At 57.5% G+C, this 22,852-nt stretch overlaps 1 protein-coding gene and 1 long non-coding RNA gene across 5 annotated transcripts in view; one reads left to right on the top strand and one right to left on the bottom strand.

The window, feature by feature from the left end:
- The window catches only part of TRIOBP (TRIO and F-actin binding protein), a 52,514-nt gene that overhangs the window by 9,263 nt on the left and 20,399 nt on the right, over window positions 1-22,852 (bottom strand). Inside the window, exons 1-8 of one of the 4 annotated variants that reach the window (XM_078076597.1) lie at window positions 13,984-14,175; window positions 8,830-8,886; window positions 5,972-6,040; window positions 5,764-5,853; window positions 5,283-5,392; window positions 3,285-3,810; window positions 2,528-2,638; window positions 1,142-2,385 (exon numbers count right to left, since the gene is read on the bottom strand). In XM_078076597.1, the coding sequence (XP_077932723.1) occupies window positions 2,344-2,385; window positions 2,528-2,638; window positions 3,285-3,810; window positions 5,283-5,392; window positions 5,764-5,853; window positions 5,972-6,040; window positions 8,830-8,886; window positions 13,984-14,160 (1,182 nt within the window). In that variant the 5' untranslated portion in view covers window positions 14,161-14,175 and the 3' untranslated portion in view covers window positions 1,142-2,343. Of the gene's footprint in view, window positions 1-1,141; window positions 2,386-2,527; window positions 2,639-3,284; window positions 3,811-5,282; window positions 5,393-5,763; window positions 5,854-5,971; window positions 6,041-8,829; window positions 8,887-13,983; window positions 14,176-20,541; window positions 20,620-22,852 lie in introns of those variants that run through there. The other 3 variants (XM_078076598.1, XM_036102167.2, XM_078076596.1) reach the window with 3 other exon arrangements.
- Window positions 14,276-18,495, top strand: LOC118542213 (uncharacterized). The gene is made up of 3 exons (XR_004920468.2): window positions 14,276-14,510; window positions 18,012-18,095; window positions 18,278-18,495. It is a non-coding gene; the product is annotated as an uncharacterized LOC118542213 (long non-coding RNA).

The raw sequence follows: 22,852 nt of genomic DNA, 5'->3' as shown, positions 1-22,852 counted from the left end.
CCCCAGCCCATCCCAACCTAACAGGATGAAACGCCAACAGCCCTTCGTGTGCCCAGTGGCCTCATGGGGACCAGGAAACCTGGACTGCAGACACAGGTCTGCCTCTAGCTCGAAGGTCTCACCTCCTCTCTATGCCTCAGTTTCCCCACCTGTAAGCTGAGCAATCAGAGCAGTGCTTTCAAACTTCACTTTAGTGGAATCTAATGCAGGTTCTAACAGTAAAACAGACAGATGAGGCTGCTCGGATACCAGATACCGATGGCTGTGAATGGAACCACGCAGAAAGGCAGCCCCTGGGGCATCCAAGGGCTGAGTACACTTTGAAGCCCTCTGGTGGGGGTCTCTGAAGGGTGTCCCAGCTGCCTCAGGCCCTGCTGTGGGGCCTCACCCAGCCTGAAGATGCCGCACCCACTCCTTCCTCTGGCCTCAAGGGAGCCTTTGACGACACTGGTCCCTCCCCGCTCCCCTCTCCATGTCAGGTGACCCCAAAGCTAGCCCCCCTCCCCCACCCAGGTCCCAACTCCCTCTGGCCCTGGTCTCCCTTCAGCTGACTGCTCCACACACCACTCACCCCATGGGGCTCCCTGGCCTTGTACAGCGGACCAGCCTCAGGGCCCCTGAGGGGCCCCCTGTCTTCCCTGGGCCCAGTCACCCAGTCCTCACCTCTCCTCCCTGCACACACCCCCCTGCAGCCCTCGCTCCTCCAGCCCTTCCTAGGTCCTGACACCACCCTTGCCCCCTCCCAAGCCCCCCTGCATCCCAACACCACTTTCCTGATGTCACTGTCAGACCCCAAATCCCCTCAGGTCTGGGGAATGAGACCCCAACTCCTTGGCCTGCCGGAGGTCTCCACTGTAGACACCTACTGGCCCTCCACCTCCCGCCCCAGCCCGGGCCCCCACCCCAAAACTGGTGCTTTCCTGGGCGCCCCACACAGCCACCTCCAACCCTGGAGCTTCTTCTAGAAGGCCCCCGTGCCCAGAGCCTAGGATCCCAGCAGTCTCTTCTACTTCAGGCAATGGCGTGCTGACCGGAGGTGTGAGATGGTTGTTAAGCGCAGCCATTTAAAAAGTTAAATTATATAAACTTACAATTAACTACAGTGAAAACAAAGGTCATACTCAAAATTCATCACTTCCTAGTTATTTCACTGCATTTTATTATTGTCTATGCTCTTGAGGTTTTTTTTGTTTTTTGTTTTTAAAGCTTTTATTTTTAAGTATTCTCTACACCCAATGTGGGGCTGGAACTCACGACCCCGAGATCAAGAGTTGTGCGCTCCACCAACTGAGCCAGCCAGGCGCCCCTATGCTCTTGAGTTTATTTACGTCTTCTGTGTCTTGTCTGGTGGAAACGCTCTATAATTCTGTGCAGCACATGTATCTTCCCAATTCGCTGTTCAGGGACATCAGCCATAGTGGGAGTATTTACACCATGGAAATTGGTAAACATTACAGATCAGGGCTTGATTTATTGTTTTGTTGATTGTCTGGACTTAAGCAAGGGATGAGAAAACACTAATAATGCAGATTAAACTTCCAAGTGCCAAATTTATGACCATCACACTGTAACTAGAACACAGACCTGGAGAAAATATTCTAAATAGAATATTCTCAAAAGAAAACTATTATCCAATTCGGCCAAGAAGTTACTCGTGACGTTGACCAAGTAAAGTTCTGACGTATGTCTTCTCGTTTTACTCATTGACATGAACAAAACTGTCAACCAACATTTATGTTAGAACAACCCTCGTCTGCCAGTCGGCTGAGGATACAAGCATTCGGAAAAACCAGTGAAAGTATTCTGAGAAAAGTCAATTAGCTATAGATGGAATTCACAAGAAAAGCAATATATTTCGTATTTGTACACTGTGTCCTAAACCTCCTTCGTATCAGCAAAATTGATCAGTAATTATCAGTAAAATTAATCAGTAACATACGTTAGCCCGTATGTGCTTAACATACACACGTATTTTTCTGTCAAACCGTTTCCAGACATGGCCAAATGCCCCCAGAGGAACAAAATCAGCCCTAGCTGAGAACCACTGTCCCGGGCAGGCCCAGCGTCCCACATCCTGCGGGCCACCTGCTGCAGGGCCTTGGCCTGGCAGGCATGCGTGGGATTTCCCTGTGCTGAGGCAGTGACCCTGGGGGCCTGCCCGCTGGGGGCCCCACTCCCCACTGGCTCTCCTTCCCCAGGTGGTGTGGGAGAAGGGGTCCAAGTACAGAGTGTCCCAGGGGGGCTCACACACAGGCTCTGCAGTCAGCCGGAACCGAACTCAAATCCCACCTCTGACATCTGCAGCTCAGTTGACCTTGGGCAAGTCCCATAACCTCTCAGAGCTCAGTGGCTTGTCTGTAAAATGGGCACAGTGACCATGGCTACCTGCGGGGCACATTCGATGAGACGATGCAGATCAAATGCCTCACACGGGTTCTGCGACACTCCCAGAACATCAGCGGTTCTCTGAAACCTCGGCAACCAGAAGCCTGCCCGCAGCCCCCACCAAACAGCCCCTTGGCCTCACCTGCGAGATGTAGCCCGGGGGGACGTGGCTGTCCTCCTGGGACCTGGGTGCACCCTGAGGAGCCTCTCCCTGAAGACGCCATGCCTCCAGCTGAGCACGAAGAGACTGGACCTACAAGGGGATTTTGGGGGGGGAGGTCAGTGGGAACCTGGAAGCCGGGAAGGGGGTGCTGGGAGGCAGTGAGGAGCTTTGGGTTTGAGCAGGGGAAGCAGCCTGTGGTGGAAATGCAGGCAAAGGGGACATTCCAGCTATTTCCTGGATGGCCAGGTCAGTGACCCAGGAGAACTTTGTCCCAGGGAAGACTAAACAGGTTTGGGAGCAGGACACTGTGGTCACAGACACTGATTACATTACGTAGTAGGTGGTCTCTGAGCCTCAGTTTCCCGTCAGTACAAGTGCGACGAGGTCTACCCTGTGGACCGTGAGACTGCTCAGAGGCTCACGTGAGCCACTACAGGGAAACAAGGCCAGGATGAGGCACACGGAAGATGCTGAGTAAGTGGTCTCTCCCTCCTCCTCCCTTCTCTGTGGTCGCTGAGGACAAAACTGGGAAGGAAAAAAAATGCCCCAAAACAAGAAACACCAAGGTCCAGGAAAGAAGATTCCAGTTCCTAAGAGTCTGAGGTACCAGACAGTGAATCAGGGGTGAGCTCCCCGTCACTGTAGGTATGCCAGATGAATGCCGCAGTGTGACTGCAGGCACAGGAGGGGCGCTGGCGGGGGGAGGGGGCTCCCGGAGGCCAGCGGTGATGCCTACCTCCTTCTCCAGGGCCTCGTGGCTGTCACCCGGAGGCCCCCGGCGCTCCCCGCGGCTTTGGTTGAGCAGGGCGGTGAGAGGCACCCGCTTGTTCTCCCGCAGGGGCAGCTTCTCCAGCTCCTGCCACTTCTTCTCAATCTCCTCACTGAGCCGGTTCTGCTGGTCCTCCGTCAGGGGGGCACCCAGGCCCCGGCGCGGCCCCTCGCCAGCCGCGGTCTCCGGGGGCCGGCTGTCCGTGGCCTCAAACCACCTGCGTCGCTCCTCGGAGCGCTGGGCCAGGTCCCGCTCGAGCTCCTCCTGCTTGGCCGGGCGGTCGAGGGTGCGGGCCTGGCCGCGGACCCGCTGCGGGGAGCCCTGCGTCAGCGGGGAGAGCTCCACGTAGTCCAGGGACGGCCGCTGCCCATCCGCCTTCCTCGGGCTGCCCCGACCGATGACCTCAGAGCCCCCCCGCTGCTCCCCGGCCTTCAGGGAGCCCTTCTGGGTGCTGCAGCCGTGCAGCGTGTTCTCCTTGTTGCAGTCCGAGAGCCTAGGGTGCCAGCAGAGCCTCGTCAGGCGGGAGGGAGTGAAGAGCCAAGCACTTCTGGAGCGCCACCCCTGGGCCGGGGCCCGGGGCCAGACCCCCATCTAGAGGTTCGGACTAGAGCTTCATCAGTAACAGACCCTGAGAAGCATCCCAGGGCCCACGCTTAGCAGCAGAGGCACCAGCAGAGCTGGGGTCCCGCTTTGGCCCCCAGGGACCTCATCTGTAACATGGGCCAACAATGCCTCTCACAGGACGGATGCGAGGACCAGGTGAGTGAAAGTGTGCAAAGCAAACAGAGCCCTTGGCCAATGGTGATCAAAGCGTTATTCCCAGCAGTGTGGTTTAAGACAAGGTCCGGGGCTCAAGGGGCTCACGGTGGGATAGGGAAGATGAGGTGACCAGTGACCTCTGGGTGCACAGAGCCCCAACTGTAGGAGTCCTCCCCTTCCGCCATTAGTAATAGCCGGGTACATCGTTGGCCGGCCAGAAACGACACCCCCCAGCATCCCTTGTAGCTGTGTGGCCATGTGACTGCATTCCTCCACCCAGGGGTGTAAGAGGTGGTTCCCTTTAAAGGACCGGGCATGCCCTGGCCTGGGTCCTGGCAGGGACTCCATGAGAACTGAGCCAGACACAAAGGTGTGAGTTGTGGGCCGCAGAGCTGCCCCGCCAGGTCTGGATCACACACCTCTGGATTGTTCTGGAGAGAGAAAGCAAGCTCTCCCTTATTCATGCCACTGTGTCTGGGGCTTCTTTGTTAGAGCGGCTGAGCCTAGACTAACTGGAAGCCCAGCCGCAGAGTGCTCCGGACTCCACGCAGCGCTGCCACGCACAGCCCTCCCCCGAAGCAGACGTCACGCTCGGCATGACAGATGAGGAATCGGACACTCAGACAAGAAAGTCACTGGCCTGAGGGTGAACAGCCAAGGTACGGCCAAGCAGGGGGGCTCATGCTTAGGCCTCCCAGTACCCCACGCCGTTCCTGCTGTCCAGCAGCTGCGATTCCCAGCCCCCCCCCGTGGGCGGCAGGGTTTATACTGTGGGGGGCTCTGCCAGCAGCTCACTCAGTCCTCCTCCCCTCCACGCACGGCGACCTCCAGCGGGGTGAGCTCCTCATCCAGACTACCTAACCACACCCTCTCCCCAACTCAGGCTCAGACACAGCTCCCACGGCTCGGAGATAATCAGCCACTAGCGGGGGCCTCTGACTCACTGGCATCTTCTCCGAAGAGTCAAGATCCCTCCCCCCCTTTCAGGATGTGGGGGACTATAAAGGAATGGCAGTCAAACCACAGATCCTCAAAGTATTTTCGGGTGAGTGCCAAGAATGCTCCTTGCCCTCTCTCCATTTTGTTGATGGAGAAACTGAGGCCCCGGAGGTACAGCCACAGGGCCCTCAGCTGGGTGCCAGAACCCCACTCAGGGATGCAGGGGTAGGTGCCTCCCTCAAGGTCCCAGTCCAGCTTGGCACATACTTGGTGACATCCGGGGCAGAGGTGGGTCGCACGGTCTTCCTCAGAGCCTCGATCCAGTTTCGCCGGATACCCGAGGTCATGGCCGACAAGGTGTAGATAGCATCCTTGGTCTGCAAGTCCACCCCACGGGCAGGTTGCCACACGGCCAGCTCCGCCCCCAGCCCGCTCCCTTGCCACTGTGCACCCAGGGAGGGTGGCCCTCTCCCCCCAAGTAGGGAAAACCTAAGGTCCTGCGCCTAGGGATGAGTGGAGGGTGCCAAAGCTCCCCTCCACCAGCTGGCTCTGAGATCTCCCCAACATTCCACCCTCCCTCCCCCACCAATGATCTCTGGGGCCTCCCCAGATAGGCCAGGTGTCGGCAGCAGAGCTGACGGCTCTAAGGACAGGGTCTCCAGGTCGGTGAGTGACAGGAGCCAGTCACGAAGCCCATCACCCCCCCCCCCCCCAGCCCCGATGCCACCCCAGCTACACGGCGGCTCACATGGATCTGGAAGCCGTAGTTTCGCTGCACCGCGTACTCGGTGACGTCCGTACAGGAGCGCAGGTCGATCTCGCCATCCAGCTCGTCGGCCTGCCGCAGGAAAGCCCACGATGGTCCACACCTTCCACTTCCCCGCTGGGCGCCCCCGGTCCCCTTCCAGGGCCCCCAGCACCTGATGGGGACAGGGAGCCTTCCCACTTGGTCTCACCTCCTCGGCGGTGGAGTCCCTGTAGTACTTAAGGCTTGAATCTGTCAGCACAAACCAATGCTTCTTCCACTGTGAAGGAGAGGTGGCAGTGAGCGAGGGGAGGGGGGCTGCGTTGAGGGCGGAGCAAAAGGGGGGTGTGGGCACCGTTCTGCAGCCGTCCTGGGTGCTGCCAGGTCAACAGTAGGGCCCCAGCACCCTCTTCCACACCGCTGGTGGCCCGTGGGGGGAGGGGACAGAGCAGAGGCACAAACTCCAGATCTGAAGCCTGGCCCCTCCAGGGGCAGCATCTGTGAAATGGGTTGACTTCTCAGTGCCTACACCTTCCCTTTCCTTCTGGGAGCCCTTCTCTCATGTGCTGACAGTCCCGTAGCCCTCTTGACCCTCTCCATCGAGATCACCAAGGCTCCTACTAGTAACCCCCTCCAGTACAGACCAGGAAGGGGTTGTGACCTGTGTAACGTCATTTGCCTAGCAAGTCAGGGAGCAGAACTTTGCACGTCTTTTCCCCCAGGGCCCTCTGGATCACCTCAGTAGCCAAGGACAAGGGACCCAGAGTGGACTGGAAGGTGGCCTGGGGGTGATGTCTGAGCGCTGGTCCTATTGCTCCTTGAGCTAGGTGCTGGTTACACATGTGTTCAGCTTGTGAGGACGTTCTCTGCACATTTATGATTTGGGCCCCTTTCTGCAGCGCCTCTCTGCTCCAGCTGGGGTTAGGTCGGCAGGCCACAGAGGGGAGGGCAGGGGTGCCAGAACAGCTTGATATTAAATATGCCAAGCTCAGCCCACCTCTGGGCTTCTGGCCATTCACTGGAATGCCAGTCGAGGTCCACCCACTCCCAGGGTCAGCACATGCCACCCAGTCCTCAGCCCTCCTGGGGCTCCCCCACATCACCAAACTCTATTCACTTTATTCTAAATACTTAGTTTTCTTTCCTCAAGAAGATGGCAAGTTTTCAAGGATGTGGCAGAATGACACTTGCGACTTCTTTCCACACGGCCTCTCCTAAGAAATAGGGCTTAGCGGGGCGCCTGGGTGGCTCAGTCGTTAAGCGTCTGCCTTCGGCTCAGGTCATGATCCCAGGGTCCTGGGATCGAGCCCCGCATCGGGCTCCCTGCTCAGCGGGAGGCCTGCTTCTCCCTCTCCCACTCCCCCTGCTTGTGTTCCCTCTCTCGCTGTGTCTTTCTCTGTCAAATAAATAAATAAAATCTTTAAAAAAAAAAAAAAAAAAAGAAATAGGGCTTAGCATCCAAGAGACCTAGGTTATAATTATTTTATCCCTTGCTAGCTGTGTGTCTTCGATCGGGTATCTCGACCTCTCTGAGCTTCATTTTTCTGACTTGTCAAGTAGGGCTGATAAGAAGTCCCTAAGCCTTCTTGGGAGGTTAGAAGTATCTATCCCTGCCTTGTATGTTTCTCATGGCACTTAGCATAGGGTCAAGCACTAGGTTACTGGGGATCATCCTAAGAGTGGCCCGGGTTGCCACTCGGGACCTCAACTGTCCCTCTACAAAGCAGGGCAGGGCTTCTGTGCCAAATGGTCTCTTTGGCCCTTGCAGCCTAATCTATGATGGCTGAGACAGGAGCCAGATGGAGTTCCATGGCCTTAGGCAGCCCAAGTTCTAGGCCTGGGTCTACCGAAGGGGCTACTAGGCCCAAAGAGATGGAAGCTCTGTGGGCCTGTCCCCTGTCTGTGTGCACCAAGGGGCTGGGCTGGCTGAACTCCCAGGGCCCTTCCAGTGTGGACATTCCAAAACCCTGCGAAAGAAGATGAGTAGCGGCCAGTTCTGGGTGGGGCCCATCATCTCTGCCCTCCAGAGACCCTGGGTGGGGAGGCTGGGAAGGGTCACTGGCAGGGTTCCAGGCCTTGTGTGAGCCTGGAGCGCAGCCACCAGAGGACCAGCGAGCAGGCAGCAGGAACGGAAGGCTGTGGGCTGGAGGGAATAAAACATGTGGGTAGGAAACACAATGAGATTCCCTTTGGCTCTGAGCCCTCCCCAGCATGAGGGCTGCACGCAGACCTGAGCCACGGACGCATGCAGGACAGAGCGGGGAGCCGTCCCCTCCCAGGCTGAGCGGGCAGGAAGCCAGCTCCAGCTCCCAGACTCCAGCCAGCCTGGCAGCTGAATGGGCAGAGAGGCCACTGTCCCTCCTGGTTCTAAGGATGGACACATTAGAGAAAGGGAAGGGTTATTAGCTGAGCTCTGGCAGGGACCCTACACGGCTCAGCCTCTCCGACCCTGCTGTCCACCCCGGAAAGAATCGTCATGATCCATCATGCCTATTCCATAGATGTGGTTCCTGAGGCCAGAGGAAGCTGTGGCTCGACTGTGGAGGCCCAGGCTGGTGAGACTTCAAAGCCGGTGCTCTGAGGCCCACTTTGGGGGCACGGGAGAGGTTCCTGCATGGCTGCGTCTTTGGGAATCTGTAATGTCTCAGGCCAGCTGAGCTCTCTGAGCCCTCCCACCCCAGACCCTCAGACCCAGCCAGCATCATCAAGAGGCAAGAGGGCCAAGGGGCTCTCGGTGACACGAGGGGATGGGGTGTGGGGCGTGAGGGGCCAGGAGGCCTCTACTCCTGCTGCCCTACATGCCTACAGACTGTTCCAGCAGCCTGAGATGACTGTAGCCTCTGCCTTTCCACCCCCACAGCCCAAGGCCCACTGCGACGGCACAAGAAACGCCCGCACTCAGGGTGCCCACTCTGGGCCCCCCTGGGTCTCCTCCACTCAGAGGCCAGGCTCTCCAGAAGCCTAGACGAGCCGTGTTAGCAGCTCAGCCTGCTGGGCTGCCCCCAGGGACCTGCTGGGGCGCTGAAGCTGCCCAGGCCAACCCGTCCCCTCTTGTTAGAGCCCTCCTACCTCTCCAGGCTCGTCCAAGATTGACATCCATCCCTTCTTGAAGTTGAGCAGATCGGGCTGTGGGAAGATGAGGAGGCAGGTGATTTAGGCCTGGTGGAGAGCCAACCAGGACCGCACCCATCCTGCCCCCGAGTCCTGTGAGACTGGGTTTCTGGGGAGCCAGGAGAGGGGGGCTGAGGGCCCAGGTAACCCCCAAATGAAGGCAGGCTCCCCAGCCACTGAGGCAGCCTTGGCCCCTTTCCCCAACAATCTCTGAGAGCCAAGAGGGTAGGCAGGGTGACTGGCACATCCACCATAGATGTCCAGGCTCCCCTCCCACCAGCCTACCTCCTCACCGAAGAGTGGGAGAGAGGGGCCAGAAGGGCTCTGCCTATAGAGACCCCAGAGAGCTCTGAGAACAGCTTGAACCAGCAGGGCTGAGCAAACTGTCCCGTTCCTCTCACTGACGAGGCCAGGAGGCCCACCAGGAAAACGCCCTAATGCCCCCGCTCATCCCCCACTCACTGATCCTCCTGTGTTCCAACCAGCCCTGCCCTTTCCTTGCTTCCTGGAGACCCTGAAAGATGGAGCCAGGCCCAGGCTGGGGTCAGAGATCCTCTGGTGCCCTCCAGATCTCTGGTAGGGCCAGGAAGATGGGACCTCAGTCCTGGCAAGCCCTACCTGCCGGGTGCTGCTCAGGGGGGTGCGGGCCCGGGGTCTGGGGGCTCCCAGCTGCAGCATGTTCCACAGAGGCCTGTGAGCTAGGTACCACACACCACCACCCCCTCCCCGGGCCTAGATGAAGCAGCTACTCATCTGGGCATTTTCTCTGGCCATGCCCATCTGGTGGGCTCCAGCCCCCAGACCCTCCCAGCCCACGGGCAGACTTCTCTCTCGTCTAAGTCCTGGTCCCCTCAGCACAGTGTCAGCTTCTGCCCACTGGCAGGGAGGAGAGCGGGGCGGGCCAGGCTGCGGGCAGGGAGGAGGCTGCCACCTGTTGCCATGGCCCTGAGCCCACCTATCAGCGCCGCATCACAGCCTCACCAGGCCAAGGTGTCTGGTTGCGTGGAAGGAGCCTGCGGCATGGCTCAGTGGGGTGGGCAGCAGAGACAGCAGCTGGGGACCGGAGCCACCAGAGCTGGCCACCTCCCCTGACCTGCCTTCCTCCCCATTCTCCTCTTCCGCAGGTGGGGGAAGTGGCCTAAGAGGGGCTTGGGCCAGCAGCCTGGACATCCAGAGCCATCCAGGGCCCAGGCTGTGGGGCCAGAGCCCCTGGATCTCAGCAGGCCAGCAGCCCCACCCCTGCATGGAGGCCCCTCCCTGCAGACATACCTGTCTGAGGGAGGGGACCCAGGCTCTGCTCAGAGCTGGGAAACCCTGGGGCTGTTTCCGCTGTCTCTCTCCATTCATCCTTACCCTGCTCCCCACAAGTGCCAGAGGCTGCTTAGGGTGGTCCCAAGCTAAGACTGAAGACCGGCAGCTACGTCTGGGGCCACCAAATCACCTGGGTGACCTCCATTCAGACAGGGACCTCCAGTGACCCCAAGGCCAGGCACAATGTGACTAGGCCTCAGCAAAAACCTGCTGAATAAATATTACCCTCCTTTACCTTCCTGGTCTAAATTCCTGTGCTTTGGGGGCCGTCTCCACCCCTACCCCCTGGCCCTGAGAAGCCAGGCTATCCAGGATGGCCCACAGAGCTGGCATTGCTGTGCTGGTCCGGGGGAAAGCTCCTGGGAAGGTATGAGTGGACAATCCAGCCCACCAAACTGGGCCAGGGCTGGGAGATCAGCTATAGGCTTCCAGGGGTGAGCAAGGGCTCCCCAACTAGAATGAAAGGCTGGGACCCCAAGGGCTGCCTGGAAAGCAGAGGGTGGGGTGGAGGTAGTGCGGCGGGGGAGGACATCACATCCCCTCCCTGAGCCCTGGCTGCCTAATGTGGCAAATGATGGGGGGATGGGTTCTGCCCTCCCCCAAGCTTTGTGAGAGGGCTGAATGAGCTATACATGGAGAAGCTCAGTGACCCTCTGGAAGCTGGTACAAACATGCTGCACGCCATGTCGGGTGCTAGATGGCACACTGACCTTAGGGGGAGGAGGCTGCCAACGTGAGATTTTAAATCCGCTGACAGGGAAGGTCCTGCAGTAACCTGGGAACCCCTGTTCAGGGTCAAAAGGTCTGCTAGCTTAAACCTCTCATGCTGTACCTTCCCACATGGCCTCTAGGGCCCAGCCACCCTTCCTCCACCTGAGGAAGCTCACCTGCCCTTTGTCCCTCCAGGAGTACTGACCAGCTCTCTCCTCCTTTTGGTCACGGCCACGCCCACAGGTCAGCACTGCCTCCCACCTGCCTAGACCACTGACACAGCCCCCTCTAAGCACATGCTTGGCAGGTGGACCCCCTCAAAAAGGCCTAGTGTCACAAGTCTGCTTCAAACCTCCAGGGATGGCTCCAGGGGGCTTCAAAACAAGGTCCAGCTGCCTGACGGCATAAAAGCCTCAGCTCAGCCTTCCAGCCTGGCCTCCCCCTTGCATAGGGAACCCCATTTTTATATCATCACCACATATGCTCTCTGATCCTCAACACATCAGGACTCCAGGCCCTCCACACCAGCCCATGTCCTCTGCTTAAATACTGGGCTTCCTCCTCCACCGGGAACCAGGCAAACCCCTAACTCATGCCTTAAGACCCAGCTTAATTGCCACCTCCGAGGCCCCTTTCCCAGTACACACCACACCCCAGCCAGCCACCTTCCCACAGCCTCTGGGGCATTTGTGATGATCTTGAAGCCATTCACTTATCCCTCACAGGCTAGAGTAAAAGCAACTCACTGTTAGGGACATGTGCTGTTCACCCTCCAGGACCAAGGGGCTAAGGGAATGTTTGTTGAAAAACATTTTTTTTTTTTTTTTTAAAGTACCAGGCACTGTTTTAGGCCAGGAAATCAGCTGCGAAGGGGAGATGTGGCCCCTGCCCTGGTGGAACTCAGGAAACAGACAGACAGTAAACAAGTGGACAGGTATATAATTTGATGCCAGGCAGGGGCTAGGGCAGGGGCTCCAAGGGCAGGGCTACACCGGGCTAAGGCTAAAGGAGGTAGAGCAGATCTGGACTCCAGGCCCAGCTTCCCGAAGCCTTTAAACATTTACCCATTCACAGCAGCTTTACCACTTGTTCCCTCCAGATATGAGCTCAGGGCTGGGGTCAGGAGAGAGGAAAAGGGTGTGAAGAAGACACAGGAGGGACACTAGGCTGGGGCAGGCTCAGGCATGAAGGCAGCCACAATGAACCCAGCAAACACTGTCAGTGGTGATCATGAGCCTCCTCTCTGCTCCAAAACCTTTCTTGGCTCCCCAGTGCCCCCGACCAAAGTCCAAACTGCTCCTCCTGGCCTTCGAGGCCCTCCTTTCCAGGCCCTCTTTCTATCTTCTCACCTTTCCCCAAACATGACCAGGGTGTGTGTATCTACACTGTTCCCTCCCACTAGTCCATTTCCACCTGACCAAGTCCTCCAATAAGAGGAGGCTGTCTTCCTTTGGAAGCCCCCACCCACCACAGGGCTACGCTGTCCCTCCTCCAAATGCCCCCACAGGCTGCTTGGAGCAGCCTCACCCTTGTTCACCATGCGCTTCCTCAAGAGAGGCAACAGTGTACATTTCTTATCTAGCCCCAGAGAGAAAGCTGGGGCAGATCTTGCTACAAATGCTGGCTCAGCCAGGGCCCAGCTATGTCACCTGGGGCATGTTACTTCCCCTCTCTACACCTCAGTGTTCTCATCTGTTAGATGGGAAGTTATAATCAACCTTAAAGGATCAACTCTGGTAATGTGAAAGCGCCCAGTTCAGGATCTGGCAGACACCCAGTAGGCAATGCAACCACCCTCCCCGAGGCCTGGGGGCCTGGGAGCCTTGGGGGTGGGTGGCCAGGACACTGACTCAGCTCCTCCCCCCACATCCCTCTCCGCTCACTGACCAAAGGGAGGCTGCTGACGACAGGAAGAGCCAGCAGGGAGGTGGCAGGATGTGCGGAGGCCGAGGAAGTCCAAGCAGCGGCCAGGTCATCACACTCACAGGGGCAGGGACCCTTCGGGCCAACCCCCAGCAGCCCAGCCCACTTCTTGTCAGGGTCTCCACGGGTGTGCGCATGCGCAGACACACCCTGCTCAACTCCATCACCCCACCCCCCTAGGCTGTCAGAGCCTCCCCAAGGCGCCAGCCAGAAACCAAAAGCAGCCCCGCCCCTCCCTTCCAGAACATCATGGTCAAGGGACCAGACTGACCTGGAAAGAGGCTACTCCTTCCTTTACGCTCAGGGTAACCTAGGGCAACTCACCACCACCCCTTCCCCAGGCCTCAGTTTATCCAACTGCGAAATGGGAATAATGGTGAACTCGGCTGTGGAGCCCAATATGATCATTAAGGCACAGGTATTGATGTGACTTGGGCAGTGTTCATCCCCAAGAGAAAGACAAATCTCTGCCATTGTGTCCCCCACCTCACTCGTGGGCTTGCCCACCCAGGGCCTCAGCGCCGCTGCGAAGCGGGAAGCCCGACAGAACACGGTATCGCTCCGCTTCAGAAATCCCAGGACGGGCTCCCGGACAGGGTGCGACGGGACGGCCCCTTCTCACCCGCCCAACCTCGGGCTAGCGCCCACGCGGGTAGGCAGCCCTCCCAGGACTGGCTCTGGGCGACCCATTCGAGCCGGGGAGCGCCTCTCCAGCCCCGGGCGAGACCCCAGACCAGGCCCATCCCCGTTCCTCCCACTGCCCGGAGCCCTGGGAGTCCCTACGGGTCCAGCAGTTTGGGAATCAGGTCAGGTCTTCACCAAGGGGGCTGGAGGAGAGGTGGGAAAGGGCCATCCGAAATCGTCCGTGACTGGTCCCACAAAAGTTGCGGAGGGGCGGGGGGGAAGGGGCTGCCCAGGACAGGGAGTTCTCATCTCCTCGGGGTCGCTCTGGCTCCTGGCCCGGAAAGGTGAGGAGGAGGCTGGGGAAAGTTGAGGCAGGACGGCCGGCCTGTGCCTCTGGGGTCGCCCTGTCTTCCGGCCGAGACCTCCTCGCGCCGCCGGGAGGTGAAGGGGGTGCCCAGGAGGGGAGCGACTCGGCTCTGGCTCGGGCCGTCGCTCTCCTCCCGGCCTGGGGCGCAGAGGGTCTGCCCCGGGGGGGGCACTCACCGTCATGGCGGCGCCCCGGGGCGGCGGGAGCAGGAGGCAGGAAGGTGGAAAGGGCTCTCGGACCGGGCTCAGCAGCGCGGGAATCCCGCCGCCGCCGCCGCCCCTCTCGGCCGCCCGCCGCCGCTCCTCCGGCCCTTCCCTTCCCCGGCGCTGCCCCGGCCCCTTCCATCCGCCCATAAAACTTTTTTTTTTTTTTCAAACTTCCTGGGAGGACCCGGGAGGGCCAATGGGCGGCGGGCGAGCCGGGACAAACAGCGGCGGGGGCCGCGGGCGGACCAATGGGAGCGCGGGCCGGGCCGGGGGCGGGGCCTGCCGCGACGGGACGGGCGCGCGAGGGCGGGCGGGGCGGGCGGATGGGGGCGGAGGGAATCGAGGGCCGGGCTCCGGCCGCCGGCGCGCTGGGAGGAAGGAAGGACCCAGGGTGCAGGTGACTCGGTCGGGCCCCGGCGCGGGACTGTAGGGCGGGGGCGGCCGGGTGTGGCACCTAGTCGCCCTGCTATGGCTCCCGCGAGCCGCCGGACGGAGCGGTGAGTCCACTAAGGGCTCGGCGCGTCGGTTGACGAGACGTGGGCAGTGCACCCAGTACTAACAATTCAGCGGGTCCCACTCGCCGAGCCCCGCTCGTTACCTGTGTAACCTAATTTCGGCCTCACCACAGACCTGACGGGGAGGTGTCCCTGTCCCCATTTTACTAATGAGAAAACAGGCTCAGAGAGGTGAGTCGACTTGCCCAAGGTCACAGTAAGAAGGGACGGGATTCCGAGCACGTAATCTAAGCCCAAAGCGAGTTCTGGAATGGTAGGGCATTCCCCAAATGGCTCCTGCTCACAAGCCGGTCTTTCTCGGCTTAAGAACCCCATTTTGGTATCTTGGGTGTTTCTCACATTACCAGCACTTGGCAGGTTGTAAGAGGCCTTCTGCCTGCAGCTCATCTGAGCCTCGCAGCAGAGGAGGGACTTTGGTGGAGTGTGTTGAAAATGCAGTGGTAGCTTGTGTGGCATTGTGATTCAAACCCTGTGTTACCTTAAGCACGGTACTCAACCTCTCTGGGCCTCAACTTTACCCTCTGTAAAAGAGGATAATGCTCCTATCTCCTGATGTTCCTGTAAGGATTAAGTGTTAATTTAAGTAAAGCACCTAGAACCCCTTTATCCCTAGTTAGCTAGTACTGGGGGGGGGGGAGCGGTGTGCAGGGGAGCTTGGAATAATTGCCATTTCAATTTTCTGACAGCTCAGTTTTGGAGTTCAAAAATTATTGCTGTCATAACTATAATTACTCTCCCCATTTCACAGATAAAGAAACAGAGGCCCAGGGAGCTGAAGTTCTTTCCCACATTTCCCACTGGGTGCCTCTCCTCTACCCTAAGGAATGAGTCCAAGAACCAGCCTATCTCCTTTAGACCCTGGCCTTCCTGCTTTCACGTGCTGTTTTCCCACTCTACCCCTGTACCTCACTCAGGCATTTGGCCCTTGGTAGAGTGAGTGAATGAACAGAAGACCTCACCAGCCACCAGGGCTCTGGCCCAGTGGCCCCTGGCAGCACCAGCCTCCTTGCTGCTTTCCTGGCCTCTGGGACTCCTCTTGTAGTACCCTCAACCCAGCGATCAGATCACTCCCCTGCTCAAAGTTCAACACCTCCCCAGTGCTAGTAGATCAGCTCTGCATTCTTGTGCCAGGCAGTCAGCGTCCATCATAATCAGACCCCTGCCTGTTGTCTTCCATCATTATACACACACATTTTACATGCTCGGGATACAGAACGTGGAGCCACCGGGAATTCTCAGAATAAGCAAGGTCCTTTGTACCTCAGATGGGACTGTACATTGCATTCCCTGCCAGGTCTGGAACACTTCTCTTCCTGTCCTCTGTGCCCCAACACACACATACACTCTCCCTCCCCTCTCTCCAAAATCCCCTTGTTTGCCTGGAAAATGCCTCCTCACCCTCCACGTCTCAGTCCAAAGGAAGCCAAAGTGCCCCCAGCACAGATTTAGAATCTCCTGGTCCAATGCTCCCTGAATCTGTATATTTGGCCACTAAAGGGATGACCACAGTGTTCTTACCAGTTACATGTCAGTGTCCTCACCAAACTGAGCTTCCTGTGGGCAGAGACAGAGTGTTTTTGTCTATATCCTGGAGGCCAGCCCAGGGCCTCAGCCCACAGTAGGTCCTCAGTAAACACAGTTCCGATGAATGCATGCACAAACGAAGGAATGACTCCCTTACCACAAACTGTCCTGGTTCGGACAGAGATGGCACAGACCCAGGGACCCAGGGCCACCAAACTCCGGGGTTATCCATCTCAAACCATTACTCTATTGAGGATAAGATCATGAGGCTCAGAGAGGGTGACGATGGCCCAAAGCCATACATGTTAGTGACAGAGACAGAACTAAAGCTTCCTGGCTCTTGACCTTGGACCGATTTCACTCTCCAACCCAAGAGATGTTTGAAGCTGCTCTAAGTAACTGTCTGGGATGCCCCGCTGGCAGTTCCATCCCGTAGCTCCTGATTTTTCTCCCTCCCAGATGAGAAGACATCTGCCAACTCAGAGCCTCCATGGCCACATCTGTGTAATGGGGAAAATCTGTGGAGATTCTTGGGGCTGCAAGCAGGGCTTAGAGATCAGGATGCTCAGAGGCGGGAGGGCTCTGCAGTCGGCCCAAGCAGGGTTCGAATCTCAGCTCTGCCCCCTGTGTGACCTAGAACAAGTGGTTTCTCTCCTCACCGAGCTTCATTTCCTGATCTGTAAAATGGACAATATGCACCGTACTTAGTATGCCTGGTGGTGAGGATTAAATGCGATCAGGCATGTCATGCACCGAACACAGAGCTGAGCACAAAGATGCCCGATACACTCTGGTTATCATCAGCAGCACCACTACTCCTGAGTCCTTCTCCCCATTTCTCTGCCCTTCTCTCCGCCAGGGACTTACCTGCTCCCTCCTACCAGGCCTGCTCCATGTTAGTGACCTTTAGTTAGTGTGATAAGGTAAATCCCGCCCAGGGCTTGAAGGTACCACCCTGCCCAGATAACCATGTTTGTCTGATCACCCTAGTGCCTTAACCCCCAAAAGCAGCATAGAGGAAATCATGAAGTGGCTGGGAAAGTTAGTGTTTGGACGCCGCCCACCCCCTACCATCACACCTCTGTGCATCCTGATCTCCCCGAGCTCTCTCTGCAGCCCTGAGAGTCACTATAGACTTTTCCCCATTATATAGATGTAGCCACTGAGGCTTCGGGTGATTAGCTGCAGCCATTCACTCATCTAGGAATGAGGAAAATCAGCAAGAGGCCGGCTCCTCTAAACCCTAGCTGTGCCACTCGAGCAAGTCAGCCCACCTCCGTGGGCCTCCATCCCCTCATCTGCAAAATGGGTGTACTGTCCCTAACGTGCCCAGCCTAGTGCTGCGCCCAGGGCCAATGAGAATACAAGAGTCAGCCTGTCACTAAGAGAAGAGAGCCCTTGAGCCAGCCAGTGGCCCCTGGAGAGGCCAGGCCCCTTGTCTCTGCTGTGAAGGGGGCAGGAGGGAGCGAGTCACAGCTGCCTCCCCTCCCTGCCCTTGAGGAAACCCTGAACCGGAGGCCTGAGTGTTTACAGCCCTCTCAGGGCAGGGGGTAGGTTACGTAATGCCAGATGTTTGTGAAACTGGCTCAGGCCCAGGTCTGAGACACACTTTGCAATCCCAGAGCCCCCCGCAGGCCATCCCACTCTCCCTTCCCCCCCCGAAAACCTGGTTCCCCTTGGCCCAGTTGCTGATTGGGAGCTTTCAGCCATGTAGATTATTCAATCCCACCTCACCCCGAAAACTGAAAACAGCCCCAGTCCTGTCCTGGAGGTGGGAAATCCCACTCATTTGCAGAGACCACGGGGCCCTTAGGACTGTGCTTCCATCCCTCCTTTCTCATCTGGGAGCCCCAAGTCCCCCCCTCTCAGCCCCCACTCTCCCTCCTTTGACTAACGCCAACGTCCTTCCTCCCCTCCCCCTCTCTCCCACCCTCATCCCTCCCACCCCGCTGGAGCCAGCCTACCCTTTGCCACCTGAGGACCCCCAGAGACAGCAGGAACGGATTGAACAGCGTGGGACGGTCCCCGGGCATCCGCCATGAGGTCACCAGTCGGCCCTTGAGTGGGCTCCCATCCTTGCCCTCCGCTGGCCTCTTGTCTGCCTGTCAAATAGGGTCCAGTGTTGGCTCCCAGGTCCCTTTGGTGGGATGGAGGGGGTCCCTGACTAGTCTCCCCTGCCTATTCTGCCATGCCCACCTCAAAGGCCCATCTTTCTTGTCTCACAGAACTGCCAAGAAAAGAGCTTGTTGGGGCGCCTGGGTGGCTCAGATGGTTAAGCGTCTGCCTTCAGCTCAGGTCATGATCCCAGGGTCCTAGGATCGATCCCTGCATTGGGCTCCTGGCTCAGCGGGCAGCCTGCTTCTCCCTCTCCCTCTGCCTCTCCCCCTGCTCATGCTCTCTCTCTCTCTCTCTCTATCTCTGTGTCTCCAATGAATAAATAAAAAAATCTTTAAAAAAAAAAAAAAGAGCGTGTTAACTCATTCACACTACAGGGTGTTTGATTGATAGGGCTCTTGGGGCTCAGCACCTTTGGAGACGTGCACTTCGCCACCCTAAAGTCAAACCACAGGGGGCCAGTAAGGAGGGGGGTGCAGACCCCCGACGTGTGTTCACCTGCATGGGGTTTTCAGATTATTTTGCGTTAGGTTCCAATGTTAAAGGAACAAGAGATTAACATACAACCGCCGATTTCCAGTTTCTCTTGCAATACCTAAAGATGTGGAAACTCTGGGCCCATCTCCCCCATGGCAACAACCCGTCTGGCACCAAGAGGTCACACAAGTGCTCCCATCTGCCTTCCCCTCCCCCCTTTATGAAAGGAATGAATCACACAGACTTCTGCAGCCACCCCTGGCAGAGCCCCCAAATGTGCCCCCTTTGCAGTCATCCTTGTTGGGAGACAAGCCCCAGCAAAGCAGAGGCATTTGCCCAAAGTCCCCCAGCAGCTTACTGGCAGAGAGGTAGGACAGAGTCCAGGTGTCCCCACTCTTCAGAATCCAGAGATCATCTGGCAGTGGGGACATCAGGCATCAAATCACAGGCCCAGGAAGGCTTCGGGGGAAGGACTGCTCCCCACCTTCCCACCACATTCCCCCAGCACAGCCCCGGCCACTGGACCAGGAGCTGCATGCGCTCCAATTTACTTCTGGCCTACACCCAGGCATGCAGAAGGTGCTGGCTAAGTGTACGTGAATAAAGGAATGAATGGATGGATGGATGGATGAAGGAACGAGCGAGCGAACGAGACAGTCATCAGCTCTGTCCAATCCAGGTTGCCTGGGGCTGCACTGAGAGGTTTCCATGTTGGTGGAGATTATAGGGGGACCCCTATATTGCTATTTCTTCTTTGTTCACAAAACTCTGGCCCCAGGAAATATGAAGAAATAACCCAGAAAAAAGAGGAAGAGCAAAGTTGCCAGAGCCCCTGTGAGAGCAAGAAGCGCCTTCAGTGACCAGTCCTCTGTCCCCTCCCATGTCACAGACGGGAAGATGGGCCGCCAAGCAATGAGAATCCTGCTGCCACTGTGGGAGGCCACGTGGGGAATCAGGACAGAGCCAGGAAGCAACATCCAGGCAGCAGAGGGACTGCGGGATGGGGGTCCCGAGCCCCAGGTTCTAGTTGGAGGTCAGTCGCTGCCTGGCTGCGTGACCTGGGATGACTCGTTTCCTCATCTGCACAGTGAGGGGCAGAACCCGCCCCCCGCCCAGCTCTGATTAGCGGCAGGGCCAGACCGGGGGTTCCAGGCTGCCAGACAGATGCATCCCCCCCTCCCACCACCACCAATCGGCTTCTCAGGCGGAGCACGGCAACAGCGGAACAAGAGCAGGATGAAGAAAGAACAGCCGCAAGCAGCCTGTCTCCTTCTCCCTGCCTCCCGCTGCCGCAGGCTGTCAGCGCTGACCTCACCTCTCTGGAGGCCGAGGGTGATGAGAACAGTCTGTTTGGCAGGTTGTGGGGAGGGGTGGGGCGCAGCAATGTGCTCCAGCTGCAGCCAGGCCTCCCAGCAGCCTCACTGGGTCCCACCCCCTGCACACATCTCTCCCGCCCCGGACCCTGGAGACCATCCAGGCTCAGCTGACGGCAGCACCTCCTGGCTCCAGCTCTTGGAATCTCTACCGCTTCTCCCTGCCTGGCCGGCCCTCCAGAACCAGAAGGGCCTTGCCTTCAGACACCATCGGGGTCAAACTGCCATTTGCCCAGAAAAGGGGAGTGACTTTCCAGGACGTTCTAGCAAGTTAAAAGCAGAGCCCTGGGCTTCTGACCCCAGGATCGTTTACCTGCCCAGGTGCCCAGGCCCGAAGGTAGCTCTGCTGCCCAGCTCCTCGGGAGCCCCTCCTCTCGAGGCCCTACCATGCACACAGATGACGCCATGGAAGAGCCAACCCTGGTCTGGATGACCCTAGAGCTCATCAGAGGACCTCAGCCCACCTCCAATCTGATTTCCCTTCCCTTCACCTCCCTATGTTCCCACACCCACGACCCAACTACCGAGTCTGCCTGCTTCTGGTCGGTCAGTGAGTCTTGGCCTTTGCTTGGTTCTGACTCCTCAGGCTCCTCTGATTGGAACTGGAGATAAGAAAGAACACAGCTTAGCTCAGGTTATTCCCCAGGTTCCATTCATGTATCTACCTTCTTATCCATCCGTTGATCATTCATCCATCCAACATCCATCTAGCATCCAATATCAATAGATCCATGTATTATCCATCCAACCAACCAAGGTCTACCCTGCATTATCCACTCACTAACCTATTCAATATCCATTATCCCACTCATACATCCATCCTCTATCCATCCATCTTACATCAATGTAGCCTTTCTCAACCCATCCAACATCCATCCATCCACCATCCATCCATCTATCCATCATTCTACTCATCCTTCCAACATTCATTCACCACCCATCATCCATATTCCACATTTACCCTTCCACCTACCACCCATCCATATTCTACTCATCCATCCATCAGTTCATCATCCCATCTTTCATCTAAGCAACATCATCTATCCAACACCCATTATCTATTCCACCATCACCCACCTAACTTTCCCCCCAACATCTTTTTATCATTTATCGTATTTACCTATTTATCTGTCCATCACCCATATTGTCCATCATTCATCCATCATCTACCCACTGACCCACCCATCCTCCATTTGTTTCTTGCATGCATTCAAGCATTCATGGATTCACTGATCAATCATCCATTGAGCTGAGCTCCTCTTTTGTGTCACGTCCTGGGCCAGGAGCCAGAAATGCAGAGATAAAGTAGGTGCAGCTCCCACCCCCAGGGGGCTCCTCTTTCTTAGGGGGGAAATGACAACTTTCTTATGGGGGAAATGACAGAACTACCGAGCCTGGAAGGGAATCATTTCCAACGTAGGGATAGGGTGAGTATTCAGGGAAGATATCTCAGAACAGGGCACCTGGTCTAAGACTTGAACGATGAACAAGTGTTCGGTGAGTGAAGAGGGAAGGGAAGAGCATCCTAAGCAATGGGAAAAGCACGTGCAAAGGTAGGGAGATGTGCCCACAGAGCTCTGCAGCCAGCTCCGCGGAGTAGAGAGCAAATCTGGGGTGGAAGGAAGGGTAGCAGGAAGCCATGCCAAGGATTTGCATAGAGGGTGACCAACTGATGCCCCAGCAACCTGGTAAATGCCTCTTCGGTGTCATTCGTGAAATGCCCTTAAGCACCTGGTGCTCTCACCCCTCCCTAGTGGCCATGGCTGACTTCCCAGGGACTCTGGAGCCTCACCAGGGAGCAAGTGCTGGGGAAGATTCTTTCCGGTAGACCAGGCCAGGCAGCAGTGTCCCAGCATCCACTGGGCCATAGCACCCCTCCTCCCTGAGCTGCCTGTGGTCCATATGCCTCCCTGACAAATGTGACAGCTTCTTGGGCAGGAGCTCCAAATTCCCCAATCCCCCTCTGGCCAGGAGGGCGGGACCAAGTTGGTTCATCCCTGCATCTCTGGTGCGTATGCACTGAGTCAATTGGAGAGTAAGTAGATAAAAGCCTCAGGGAAATACAGGGGAAGGGGCTCCCCAGTCGGACCCTGTGCTCAGAGGTTTCACAACATGGCAGTTAAAAGCTGGGGCTTTGGAGTTGAAGCTTTGATCTGATTTCTCACAACTTATGCATGTGTGACCCCCGGCAAATGCCAGACGTGGCTGAGCCTTCTATCAGGCTGAGGCATATGTGGCAAAGGATGCGAGGCACCAGGCTCAGAACCCGGTATAGTGTTGTCCAGGAGGGAGGCAGCATCGGGCTGGACATCAAGGAAGTGAGGGCGTTTGGATGAACAAGCAGGAGCCTCCAAATCACCCCAGCGGAGCCTATGAGGGAAGCAGCTGGTCCCATTTTACAGGGCAAGAGAGGCTGGGTGCCCCAAAGTGCATGCTACATTCCCAGTGAGCTGAGGCTAGCTTGCCCCGCTCTGGCCTCCAGGACCCTCCCCAGCCACCAGCTTCAGGTAGATGCTCCGGGCAGCACCAGAGTACCACTGACTCCGTGACCCTACCCCTGGGGCGAAGGAGACAGGGAAGGGACCTGGTGAGCTCCTACTCCGTGCCAGGCACTGGGCTTGCCTTGCACACGGGCCCTCATTTAAATAGCCTGGCTTAGCAGCCCGCTCAACCCAATGAGCATTTGTGCAACCTCTTCTCTGTGCCTAAGGGGAGCTGGTAGGGGCCAGAAAGGGCTAAGTGAAGCTGTCCTGACTTTGAGGAACTTCGAATGGGGCAGGGGGGAGGGGACTTGACCACACTGGTTGCGGTCCAAGCCAGGGTCAGGTAGGAACC

The sequence above is a fragment of the Halichoerus grypus genome, chromosome 6, assembly GCF_964656455.1.
Source record: "Halichoerus grypus chromosome 6, mHalGry1.hap1.1, whole genome shotgun sequence".
NCBI lineage: Eukaryota > Metazoa > Chordata > Mammalia > Carnivora > Phocidae > Halichoerus > Halichoerus grypus.
This window is presented reverse-complemented; position numbering and strand designations above follow the sequence as displayed.